This window comes from Lepidothrix coronata, unplaced genomic scaffold (assembly GCF_001604755.1).
Source record: "Lepidothrix coronata isolate B3197 unplaced genomic scaffold, Lepidothrix_coronata-1.0 Scaffold123, whole genome shotgun sequence".
NCBI classification, from domain to species: Eukaryota; Metazoa; Chordata; class Aves; order Passeriformes; family Pipridae; genus Lepidothrix; species Lepidothrix coronata.
In genome coordinates, this window is record NW_016690303.1 from 2,734,506 (window position 1) to 2,747,873 (window position 13,368).

General features: G+C 36.9%; 1 protein-coding gene across 10 annotated transcripts in view; it reads right to left on the reverse strand.

Moving 5' to 3' along the window:
* SYTL3 (synaptotagmin like 3) overlaps positions 1 to 13,368 on the reverse strand; it is a 33,285-nt gene that overhangs the window by 10,845 nt on the left and 9,072 nt on the right. For all 10 annotated transcript variants that reach the window (XR_001876574.1, XM_017825877.1, XM_017825883.1 and 7 more), the window contains 6 exons: positions 12,704 to 12,768; positions 10,075 to 10,126; positions 8,583 to 8,655; positions 7,584 to 7,656; positions 4,095 to 4,219; positions 265 to 408 (listed from right to left, as the gene is read on the reverse strand). Coding sequence is in view for 9 of the 10 variants with exons in the window: in XM_017825877.1 (XP_017681366.1) it covers positions 265 to 408; positions 4,095 to 4,219; positions 7,584 to 7,656; positions 8,583 to 8,655; positions 10,075 to 10,126; positions 12,704 to 12,768 (532 nt within the window). In the remaining variant the exon portion in view is untranslated. The remainder of the gene's footprint in view (positions 1 to 264; positions 409 to 4,094; positions 4,220 to 7,583; positions 7,657 to 8,582; positions 8,656 to 10,074; positions 10,127 to 12,703; positions 12,769 to 13,368) is intronic.

The following is a 13,368-nucleotide window of genomic DNA, read 5'->3' on the forward strand; positions in this document are numbered from 1 at the left end:
GTCGCTTTATTAATTATTCATTATTAATTGATGTATCCATCTATCAATTATCCATTATTAATTTGATTTGGCTTATGCTTCAGAAAGTTCACAGTGTTACTATGAGGACCGTGCCAAAGGCAGTCAGTCTTTCGTCAGATACAAACTCAAGTAAAATTCTTCCTTCATTTTGTAATATAATCTAAAATACACCAACATTTTGCACAAGCTTTTATATTTGTTCCCTTTAAGCACCTGTTCTATGTCTTTCATCCTTTAACTTACGTGTTTTCTACCATCACAGAAAACTGTATCACTTGTGGGACTGGTTGTTATGTCTTCTTCCTCCTTGCAACTACTTTTTGTCAGAATTTCACTGTCATTTTGGGCCCCAGTGATGAGCTGTTGCAGACTGGGTGTACTTTTCATCTGTAAGAAATTCAGAAAGTAGTTTTTTTTAAGATAAAGAAAATGTCCTGGTTCCTTCAGGAAAGCTACCGAAAGAAAATGCAGTAAACAGCTACAGTTGACTCTGATTAAGGTCATGCAGGTGGCACACTTTCAAAGATAATGTAGTAACTTAAATGTTGATTTATAACTCTCTCCTTCCAGCAAGTAGTACATTCACTATATTAATAATTTTCTAAAATCAGCATACCACTAGCTAATGTAATGATCACTACCACAGCAATTATTAACAACAGTCTACTAATAATACACCAGAAGTAGTAACATACTAATAAAAGGCCTTATTAGCCCTTAACAAAACAGTAATTTTGGAAGAAAAACAATAATCTTGCCTCCAGGAAATGAAAAATAGTATTTTGCAATATGTATGACACATGCCCATGTTTACCTATGCAAGAATGAATGTACGTTGAAAGGGACTTGAAAATAGAAAAAGACAAGTTCGTATTTAACTTTGTTTATAGAAAAAGGTTAAATTTCCAAGGTGTTCTTGACTTTGCTTTGACTATGTCCATTCACCTTTCCAATTTTTCCATGAAAACTCTGATAATTTGAGAAAAATTGAGATAGATAGATAGATATAGCAAAACTCCTTGAGATTTTTCTTCAGCCACCTCTGTTATGCAGAACAAGAGTTAATAGAAAGAAATGCCAAAAGATTAACACATATGGCTAGAAATATGCTGAAATTAGATTTTAGCTCATTCCGGCACACCACTTTCCCTGGATAATACAATCTATGAAAAACATGTTCACAGCTCAGTGGGTCCAAAAAGAGTGAGGTGAGAAATTTTATATGGTTAGGATATAAAAAAATAATTTCTTTTTCAAATTGTGTAACAGAGGTTACCTGAAAGACTAGAAAGAATACAATCTGACTAAAATCAACAAAAAGAATTGGTACTTTTTTGTATAAAAGAAGCAGGTAATATATACTTAACAAACCTGAGAGCCCCTACTGCACAGTCAGCAGAAAGCACTAAAGAATGAGGACAACAGATGAGATAATATATTGAGATTACTTCTGAAAAAAACAGGATGTGCAAAATCCTAACCATAATGCTGTTATGACACACAGATACTGTGTAATAACTGCCTGACCTTAAGAAGAGATGTAAGAATTATGTTGCCTTGTGAGAGGGAAAGAGACAGAAAATGCATTGAGAATATAGTCTCAAAAACCCCAAACAAAACCAAAATAGTGTATTTCCCAGCACAGAAATTGCCTCCTGCCTTATAAAACCTAAACCACCACAGATTTAATTTGCTGAACACAACAGCCTACTACACACTGAATTTTAGCTTCTACTTGTATCAGGAAGACTTTGGTTGTGTAATACAGACAATAAGTGACTGACAAGGCACCATAGCTACCAGTGCTAAACTTAGCATCAGGTGCACAAGCAAGACTACCCCGTAGCCCAGCTCTAATGTCACAGGAGAGGTATCCCACAGCTACCAATGCACCACAAACAGCTTCCACACGTTGCACATGCTTGCTTGCTCCCCCAGGAAGGCAGGTATAATTGCAGTTCCCTTAATAAACTTAGAGATTCTGATGACAAAAGGCCCTTGAAAACACTATTCAATTAACTTCCCAAATCCAGATTTTACACTGGCTGGTGGTTTTTGCTATTGCATTGGGGTTTTCTCACTAATACTGAGGTTAAATATAATGTCTTTAAACTTTAATCTGGAGGAATCAAGCTCTGAACACATCACAAATTTAGGAAACTTATCTAAGAAACAGATAATGTTCTTGAGACTGAAGTAGTGCCCCAGTTTTATATACTGCACATTCAGCTATTACTTTACAGTCATTCCCAAGAGAAAAATACACACTTTCCAGGGGGGAAAATCCACTGTTTTGATTCAGTCTCTGATAATGAAAAGTTCTCTCTGGTGTGGAAAGCACAACAAGTAAGATTTCTACATCATATTTCATTATAAATGTAATTAGTTGTTTTGCAAAGTGTAATTTAAAATATGTTCTGTCCCATAACTTAAGGTATAGTTCTAGTAGGGATATAAACAGCTACCCTTACTAAAGGAAAACAAAGATGGGAAAGAAAAAAAATAAATTGAAGAATAATAAATAGTGCCATTGACAGAAATTAAAAGTAGTTTTTAAACGCACAGTGACAACACAAAAAGTCATCATATAAGTGTGGGAAGAGAAGAGTAAAATTTCCTTTAACATGAAAAAAACTAAAATGTCAAAAATTATGTTTACAAAAAAATATTAAAATTCTAGCTTAAGGATAGTCTAACTGGTTTAAATGAAACAAAAGGTTCCTGGCTCAGAGAAATAGTGCTCTGGCACACAAACAACATTGAAATCTATCTTTCAAAACCTGCAATGCAAAGTGTGGACATAAATTAAGTCCTAAATCTTTAAAGGGGTGATTAAAACCCCACATAAATAATTTGAAATCTTCTACTAATACATTTCTCAAGCCAAAGAGTCCATATCCATCTTTGACAGATTTTTTGTGATCAGTGTGTGATGTAGCATAGTTGAAATCCACATTATCTCCAACTCCGATGCTTTTCAATGCATTAAAAGAGCAATGCTCTGCCTGTGGAATAAAGTTAACACTGAAATGTGGCTTGCCACAATGAAAGCAGCACTGCAGTAACCAGTAATTGTCGCCAATTCTGTTCGTAATTTAATTTCATACAAAAATACCAGAACTAATTTCACAGAGTTCACAGACCTTGCTGGGCCAATTCAGACTGCCAGTCCGTGCAGTTTGATATCCTGTCTCTTCCATTTAACAGCACCTGACACTTCAGAGAAAAGTGAACAATGTGCACCAAGGGAGTTGTGAGTAATGTGTGCCAGGAGGTCTGGCCCAAAGCAAGAGCTTTTCTCAGCATCTAATTCAGGCACTTAGCAGACCACATTTACCTCATTCAGATGAACAAGGCAATTCAATAAGTACCCACTATGTGGAAAACTGAGTGCGGACAAAGTTCAGTCACTTGAGAGCTGAAAGTATACAAAACAAAATCTTCAGTGTAACTTTAAAGCAGAAGTGTGACATCATCTTCAGCCCTGCACAATTTGTGGGAAAACAGATGACTGGATTTTTCTCAAACTTCTCAAGAAAACACTGAAAGTTAGAGACTGTAACCAAAGCAAAAGGAAAGGGGAAGTTGCACAGCAACTAACAGCAATGTTTTCTCCCTGCCAAGTCAAAAATGCTCAAAGATTGCCAGGATGGTTTTGGGATGGTCATAGCTTGGTCCTGTTCAGCAGCAAAAGGGGCAGGAAGAGGGCAAGACAGAGTACATCCCTGCAGCCCAACAATCACATAGAGCAGACATCAAATCTGCCTCAAGAAGAGGTGTTCAAAGAGCCTGTGAACACCTGAGAGCAAAATGACCCATCCCCTCCCTCTCTATATGAAGGTCTTTGTAAAAATCTCAGTCTAGCATTTCAACTCTGGACTGAAATCAATTGTGTAGACTCTGTCAAAAACCCTGTGGAGAATCAGAGTTCTGATCATGGTCAGTGAACATCAGCTAAGCTCTGTTCATCCAATAAAAGTAAAATTCCACTGTATAAGTCATTGCTCTCACAAATATATTTCATTCATGAAACAGCTCTTACAGTTCGAAACAGTGTATAATAATATGGATACCTTGCTTGTAATGTTGATGGCAGTGTCAGACTGGCTCCTTCTTTGCCACCTTCTTTCCACATTCTTCCCGAAGTCTGTGGTTAGGACACATCTGTCAGTCATATCATTCTGAGACTTTGAGATTTCTGAAGTGAAAATAAAGAGAAAAGTCACTATAACAAACTTTGCAAGCAATCCTGTAGATTTATAGGCTAATTCTGTAGCTTTCAAACTTTTATCCTGCAACTTTAGTGTTGATCTCCTGAGAGTAAGAAACAGATGGGAAGACAAGTGCTTGTCACATTTTATGTAATTATACTTTACCTGCCTAAATCTTTCCTGCTATTTCAATTGGAAATTATACTCTTTGTTGCCTATCATCAGAACTACTGCCATCAAATAGAGTTTCCTTGCAGAAATAGCTACTACAGTCCGTATGTATAGTTTGATTTGTAAAGTGGTTTGGTTTGGTTTGGTTCGGGATAAAAGCAAGATCATTATAACAACATAAAGCAATATGACAATGAAAATCAGAAAGCAGAGCATATTGGAAAATATTTAGAAATTTATCCAATATATGTATGAAAGGAGAGATATCACATACTCTGTTCCCAAACCACATATAATTTTAAGAACATGACTAGCCCTCATTGACTTCAGTAACATTACTCATACAGATAAGCTTAGCCATACTTAAGTACCTTATTGAATTAGCGCTTCAGTAACATCTAGTTTATTGTCAAATAAATCTACAGGACAATTGGACATTTAATGCACCACTTTTCACTTCTTATTCCTCAGTGTACATTCAGAATTTCACTTAAAGGGAAGGGTAGCACTCATCCATGATTTCTGAAGTTGAAAATAGCAGGTTTAGCTGCAGACACTTTGTTGCTAATCCCAGATAGCTATTTCATGTACCACTTAAAAGTTATTAATTCTTCATGAGAGACTATCATATGTTTAATTCATACAGAAGAAATAAATACTTTTCTCACAACATGAACCTCTGTGGAGAAACCTCCCACACAGTACACAATATGACAGTGATGGTATTGAAAAACAATGGGACTCAAGTGTGATTTTTAAAAGACACTCTGGGGTAGTTTTGTTCTTAGCAGCAATCAGTCCTCAGATGTTTACTGTACTCTTTGTACATCATTAAGGAACCATGTGACCTATTCAAATGCAGGCTCAATTAAGCCACCCCCGTAAATGAAACCCGATTTTTAAAATACACAGTGAAATCAGAGATCATAAAAGAGAGTGAGAGTTCTAATGGAATAGATACAATCTGAATATCTTGAGCAGCAGTCAAAGCAGAAACACCAGCTTGCCTTACACTCTCCTAAAATGAACAGGTTACAGAACAGGTTATTGTGAGAAACATGAATGTTCAGTTTTCATATCTATTCCTCCTTTGGCTTCTCTATCCAAACGTCAGCAAAGATGGACACTATCTCTAGAGCCAAGGGTGGCTTTTTACTGCAAATAAAACTACAGCCAGTAACTCACTTTACATTCACCAAATGGCAACCACTGGATTATAATCTCCTGTTGCTGCCAAACCACGCTGGAACAGGAGGTAACAGCGTAAAGAGCAGACTGTACAATGGCCGTTCTGTGCTGCACTCGCTAATCCTTTGTTCCCACTGCTCTCACACACACCCCGGCTCCAGTGATAGAATCAGAGGCATAACGAAGTTCTCCGTGTTTATTTACTTCAGTGCACAGGAGCGGGATGTATTAAATACCTCTGCAAACCAGGACATTTTTATCTAGATAAGATACAGAGTACTAACTTTAGACACATGTGACCAAATGCTTTTATCAGCACAGCACCAGGCTTCACTGGAGGCCATATTGTCTGAAAAAGCTGGTTTCTTAAGAAATCCAATTCTTTCTCTTCGTAAGACTTCCAATGCTTTTTAATTATTGACTTCAGTGATTGCAACAGCCTGTTATTTTCTCACAGATCGAACCGCTCTACCCTAACTGAGGATGGTATCACCTGCATGGGGTTTCTCACACAGCTGAGCCAATTTAACAAGTAGCTGCAGTCTCCCTCTTCAACCACTGCTCTTCCCTCCTCAATCCCTGGCTCCTGACCACATGGTACCCTCCACTGTACATGTTCCAACACATATGTCCTACCTTGAGCCTATTGACTCACTAAACCAGCAGAAAAGTATCTATATGTTTTGTCCAGGTTAATGTTATGCCCTTAAAATTAGCTAAACCAGTTTCCAGAGGGATCCAGAAACACCAGTGCTAATTCAAGTCACGGCAGCATAAGGCTAGAAACAGGGAAAGAAGAAAAAGATGTGAATGGAGGAGGATCTTCCATTTGGTAGTAGTGAACTAATAAATTAGCTTGCTGCAGTCCTGACAGTCTTTACCAGTAACTGTGGGATATGACCAGGCTTCAAACTATCAGAAAGCTGGATAAATTACTTTGCACCCAGTTCAGTGCTGCCTCACCTATCTGCTTCCAGTAATAGTGTCCTATGCTACCCTATATTTTTCTGTGTGGAGCAACAGTCACTGTGTCTCTGCATGGCTTTAATATGTGTTCACGCAGACGCAACACTGAATTTGTATAGTTAAAGGAAAACAGCCCATTAGGGTGGGTAGAAGAAGCTAAAGGAAAGACAAAACAAGAGGTAAGGCAAGAGTTTAGGGGGAAAGGCAGAAAGGCACTAAAGCCAGTTTTATTCAGGTCTGGTCTCACATGTGGGGTTGTGTAAGTTGAAGCCAGTAAGAAAATATTAAGGTTTGTTCAAATACATGCAAATTTGCAAGCCTCTGTAATCTTCCTAAGGCTCAGAAGTGGTTTTCCTCTGGTCATTGATGCCTTTGTTTTTCACACTGCCTGGCTGTCCTTAGTGTAGTTAGTCTTAGAGGTGCACACACAGTCTGCAGCCCAAGGAACAAGCAGCATAAGAGAATGGAAGGAACCAAAAGTATCAGAATGAAAGAGGAGTTGTTGAGACTGGACGGCACCTGGAAATATGCACTGCAAAAAACCCACTCAACTAGACAGACTGAGAAAGAGGAAGGAAGTCCTCATGAAAACTGCCAGTAAACGAAAATATTAAACTCTACTTCCATTAAATAACAGACTCTTTGACAGTCAGTTGTGGTTCAGTCATACAGAAAACATGAAGATCAATACAGCAGAAATTGGTTATTACTCGGTGCTAACATGAGTTAAATACACTGCATCTGAAAACCTGGTAAACTTAAAGATTGTATACTACAGTCTTTTCAATCTTTACAGGAAAGCCATTCTGGGTTGATATAATCAGCAAATTTAAAAACTAGCAGAATACTGAAGGAGAATTAGATTTACTATATTATTTTTCAGGTTGGCATAGCCTTAGCATTAATCATTTCAGCCATTACTCAATATCCTTGTTTTATAACTATTTCTTGGCCAACACTGTGGCCAAAAAATTGAAACATTTGACTTCATTACTATAGAATGACAAACCAGTGAAAGCTACTTACTTTTTATGTGTGTTGTGAGAGACAAAAACAAGTTTTCCACAGATTTATTAAACCTTTTAGACTCTCCAAGTTCCTGCAAATGGGAGATGCCATGAGTAAGAAAACACAATATTTGTCATTTTAAAGTTTCCATGATTATATCAGATGGTAAGGCTGCAGCCCTTTGCTCACTTCTGTAGAAAAATATATCTGAGGACATACATACGCATAGTTGAAAACTGTCAGCTGTTGAAGATGGAAAGTAATCTTTTCAGTTCCATAGTCTTTGACATATAAGTGGAACTCCTTGTAGGAAGATCACAGCAATTTCATAAATACAGCTAATTACATCACCAGTTTGTTGTAATGTGGTTAATACTTTTATCTATTACAGATGTTCCTGTGCCTCTGAATCAAAGTTTAGTCAAACTCCAGGTATGCACATAAGGCTGTTTACAGAACTGCAATGGGCTTAAAAAGCAGACCTGAGGATCCAGTCCAAAATGAACGGAAACAGTGATTCAGTGCAACTTTTATGCGTTCTGAGCCATGTCCTACTATTCTGTCCACCAGAAACTGTAATGCAAAGGCAACCATCAAATTCACTGTTCTTCACTCAATAATGAAAGTGACACATGAAATGGTCATTTTATAAATAACTATTGAATATCTTAGGAACATGGGATCCCTTCAGGTTTGAGGGGAGCTCAGGAGACCCCAGTCCAGTCTTCCAATAGTGAGGCACCAAAAACCATATGCAGTATTCCAGTGTCAGGAAGAGTGGTGGAACACTTCCCTCAAAAACTGAAAACTAATTGAAAACAGCCCTCATAGCCTCTAATCTTTCTCTCCTGGTACCAACACAGCATAAAAATAATGACAAAGAACATAAGGCATCATTTATATGGCAGTGTGATGTTATAGCAGTTGTTGTTTACTACATTTCTGTGGCTGGCCTTTACACATGAATGAAACTCTACAAGGTGAGTGTATATATATGTATATTTTGCGGATACGTACATTTACCATCACATTGATTCCTGCTGTTGATTCTGTGAAAGGAGGTGGAGTTGGAGGTACGACAGAAATTTTACTAGAAATTTAAGAGATTAACAGTTAACAACATTTAATACATTATGCCAATAGATGGATAAATAAACCATGTCCATGCACAGTATCTTTATTATATGGTCTTTCCTGTACTCAAAAAAAATCTGGGTTGACATCCTGTGTCTTTAAGGGTTGCAGCACAGGTTTGTTGCCTGTTCTTAAAAATTAGGTCTACCTTTCTATCTTCTTAATTGTGGGCTGATCTAGGTAAAATTATTGAATTAGAACTACCAGGAAGACCTAATTTAGGACAGACTCCCTAAACTTCTATACAGCTGGCAGTATTACAATCTGTGTTCTGAGTTCTAAAACCCAATTCCTGTATAACACATCCCATTTCTATTTCAGAAATGTTTTCAGAAAATAGTCATCTTTATTTACAATAATGAAAGGATCCTTCCTTGCCTGAGTACAGAGCTTTAGAGGACCTTTACAACATTCCTGCCATTCCATCTATGGTAAATAGTGCTGGTCTGTGAAAAAGAATCTAACTGTTATCTGACTGATTCTGTAATCACAGCACAATCACAGATCTCAAGGCAGCTGGTAAACTTCCTTTTTGATTCTCTTCTAGTTTTACCACATTTACGTAAAAGCAAGCCTGGTTAGGATCTTATCTAGCTGACTATAAGTTTCTGCCTTATGCAGCTATGCCTAGCCAGATAATTATAATAAATTGAGATCATCTCTATATATCTTACTTTAAATGAGATTTTGGAGGGAGGAGGGGGTTTGGTTCATTAGTTTTATTTTTGGTGGTTCTTTTCGTTGTTGTGGTTGGGTATTGTGTTTTAAGGAAAAGGGTTACTTTAATACCATATAGTTTAAGCAGACTGTTCATTATATATCACCGGTAATAACTTAAGTATGGGCATGCTTTAGCCTCTAGTCAAAGTATTTATTCACTCTAAATTAGACTTTTTACTTTTTTAAAGTTTGGTTAGTGGAAATGTCTAATTGAATACAGAGCTTCCTGTCTACTCTTTATTCTAAAACTGTCATATCAGCAATATCTCCCATTGAATCAATAACGATGCTATTATGACAGCTAGTAAATAGTGTTCATCTATGATAATTTAAAAGTATTGTGCAAATTTAACAGATAATGGCATAAACAGTTACACAAAAAATATAAGCACATAAAAATAATGGACGTCCCTTCATTTCAAGGAAGACACTATTACTCTAAACATAGCACTCTGTTGTACTTGAGATCTCTTCTATGGATTGCTGACAGATAAAAGTGACAATTTTTCTACGTTTTTGTCATTTGTACTCCAAAAGTGTTGAATTTTGTTTTTCATAATAAAAAAATACAAACTGTTGGCTAGTTTATAACATAAAATATATCACCTATACAAATTCTCAGTGTCCTAGGACCGTTTGTCCTTTTGAGTATTACCTCAGTTTCTGATAAGATTTCAAGAGCTTTGCACCAACTGTTTCACGTCTGCCTGTGAAGGAGGAAAAAAAATCCAAAGGTCATTTAGCAACAACAGCAGTTACTAATGCCAGTATAACACTTTTTAAAATCAGTGCCTTTCAGGAACTGGCCTGTATTTACAGAAACTCATGCACATATAAGTGAGGAGTGAAATCGATTCCCACCTAATGCATTAGCATACATGCCAAGTAACTCAAGTTTCTCCTGTGTCACAAACTATGGTGATTTCACCTCTCACAGGTGACAAATTCAGACTAACTCTTCCCAAATGCTGAGGACAATCACATACAGATGCTAACAGGCCCATTCCTACAGGTTGCTAAGTGCTCTCAGCCTCCTGATGTCCAGGAGGCAGGTAGTGCACTGGCCCACTGCACTAAAACACACTTCAGCCACAAAACTCAAACACTAAGGAAAGCTTAGAAATGTCTATAAGAGCAGGCACATGGTCATCTCTTGCATCTCATGAAAAATTCCTCTCACTTTTCCTACAAGAGACCTGACCACCCATAAAAATGCTTGACTAGCTCACAAACATGAGCAAAACCCTCTGTTAAGACTATTCCTGCAGGGAAATAACAACCATGTCACATTCCTCAGGTGAGCAGTCACATGGTGTAAAGAACACCAAGGAGCAAGTGCTTCATCAGGCACAAAGAATGAAGACTCATAAAACTCTAGTTTGTTCCCAGGTGATCACAAACACAAAGAATGGCTAAAAGCATGTTACAAATGACCAACTGAAATTATCTGGAGTATCTTTAATTACTAATAATTCCTAGTACAGAAAGCAGCACATAATCCACGTTTGGCTAAAGATGGCATTAACTATAACATTAACTATAACTTGCTTACATAAAAGTAGTAGACCTTGGTGGTGATAGAAATAATAGTAAGCTCATCAATATTACAGCTTTCAATCAAGACTCCATTATTCATGCTCTATTATTAATAAGTAATATTTACTATCTTAGATTTTAAATTTATTAGCCATTAAAGGCAATATACCACTTTAATGAAAATATTGATCTTATTCTTTAGGTAGAAGCTACCAAAAAAATTAATAAAAAGCATACTGATGTCACCCTTTGGGTTATTTTAGTCTGTAACATGAGAAAATTTCACTGTAACATGTATTTTTTTTTTTTCAGTTAAACTTACTTTCCAGTGAATACTTCGGTTACGCTGTATTTTCAAACCAAAAGAGGGCACTGTCTCTCCAGGATTGAAGGATGCACAACGGCTGTTGTGTTTCAGTTTGCCATTTTTTAACCTCTTTAATTATATCAGTTGGTCTAATCAAAGGAACTAAACAAAACATATTTCTCCCTGCAGGTTTAGCTTCTGTATATCTTTAGATCCTTGTGACTTCAACAGTATAACTAAGCAAAATGCTTCAAGCACCCACAAAGCTTTGATAATTCAAAGTGAGAACTCATTTATTTTGCTGGAAAAAGAGACAGTCAGTACCTTCAATAACAGAGAGATTGATAAAATTACCAGGTTTAGACTCACTGAAAAGATCGAGGGGAAATTATTAATAACGGAAATTGGATAAAATTGTGGTTTTAAAGATCAGTCAACTAACACATTAAAATCAGAAATTGTCTTACCTAGAATGGACTACAGTGAAATCTTTCAAATTTGAAATTAATTTTATTAGCAGGAGCTGTAGTTTAGTTTTTTAATATGCTACTTGTTGTCTTTCATGAACACCTACTACCCAAAATTTGACTGATTACCTTCTTACACTTATAAAACTCTTCCTATTCAAGTTTCCCAAGACATATTTAAAGCCCAGTTCCTTCCTTTTCTCCAACTACTCTTAAATCTAGATGTAATGCAGATACTGGAAGTGAAACTCTATCATTTGACTATGTTCAGGCACAAAATAAAACAGCTGCCTATCTGAAGTGCCACTTCAAGGGAAAGAGGAAAGAAATCATCTCCACCAGTTATTGTAGGTGAAACAAAAACTAACACCCCCTTGGCTGACAAAACACATTCCCCACAGAGCGATCCATCCACATCCTCTATAATTTCTTTTAAGGCTTTGTACTTTTGATTGCACTGAAAAGACTGAACACAAGGCAATGGCACAGCTGCCTGAAAGTAACAAAACAGTAAGTGTTTAGCTCTCTGTTGATTTATAGCTATATATGTTTTTCTTTCTCCCATTCCATCATTTCTTTCAGCTTTAGAACTTTCTCAGTGAAAACAACTGAAGTTTTAACTTTGACAAATGATGGATGCAACATCATTTCCTTCCTGAATTTATACTTTAACATTTCTATATTTGTTTTATGTCATTGTATTTCTTAGAAGTCTTACACACTCAATAATTCAAAGTCATATGGCCAGCAATTTTCTTATTACTCAAACAAAATAAGTTATACTATAAAATGCATCCTGCTGGTTTGTGTTCATGTTTTATTTAGTGCACAGACAGATGCACTGAATGGCAATTTTTGACACATCTCTCATCAAATGGAAGAAACATTAAGTACAGTGGCAGACTACATTCTGTGTTTCACTTAGATGATGATTACATATTACATAGCAGCTTATGGTCTATTCCAGTGATTACCTTCACCTGGATATTTCTTTGCTCGTTCCTCAAAGAACCATTCACCAGCCTTTACTTTAACATCTCTGAAAAACAATGAAAAGATATTTGAATCATCATGTTCCCAGGTGCCTTTCTTCAAATATTTGGTAACTAATTAACAATACAAAAAACCTTTTTCAATCCTGCCATAAAACTAAGATTTCTTGACTGCTCAATCCATTGACCAGTTTTGTTGTGTGTCTGAAAAAAACAGAGGGGAGATATCCCTGGAAGGGAGTTGTTTGAGTTTTGAGGTTCTTCTGTTTGTTTTCCTTTCTGCTATGTAGGACTGCCCATGGAAAGTGATACATACTGCTCTAGGCATTGCTCTGAAGCCAGGAGTCCCAGCTCTATTCCAGTCTATACAATCAACTTGCAACACAGCCCAAGCACTTGTGCTGCCTGGCATCCTGACTGCTTACAGCTGCAGCCTACTCTGAGAAGCAGGGAACGTCAGTGGTAGAGGACATGGTTCCAAGCAGAACTTGGGGCAGCTATGAGGGAGCGCTGAGCTGCCTTTTTATAAACTATAACTCTCTTCCAAACTGTAGAAAATTACTTCAAACTAGTACAAATTTGTTTAGTTTAAGACCAGTACCTTGCCTTATATTTCCCACTATCCTAATCTCATTTTTCCACCTTCA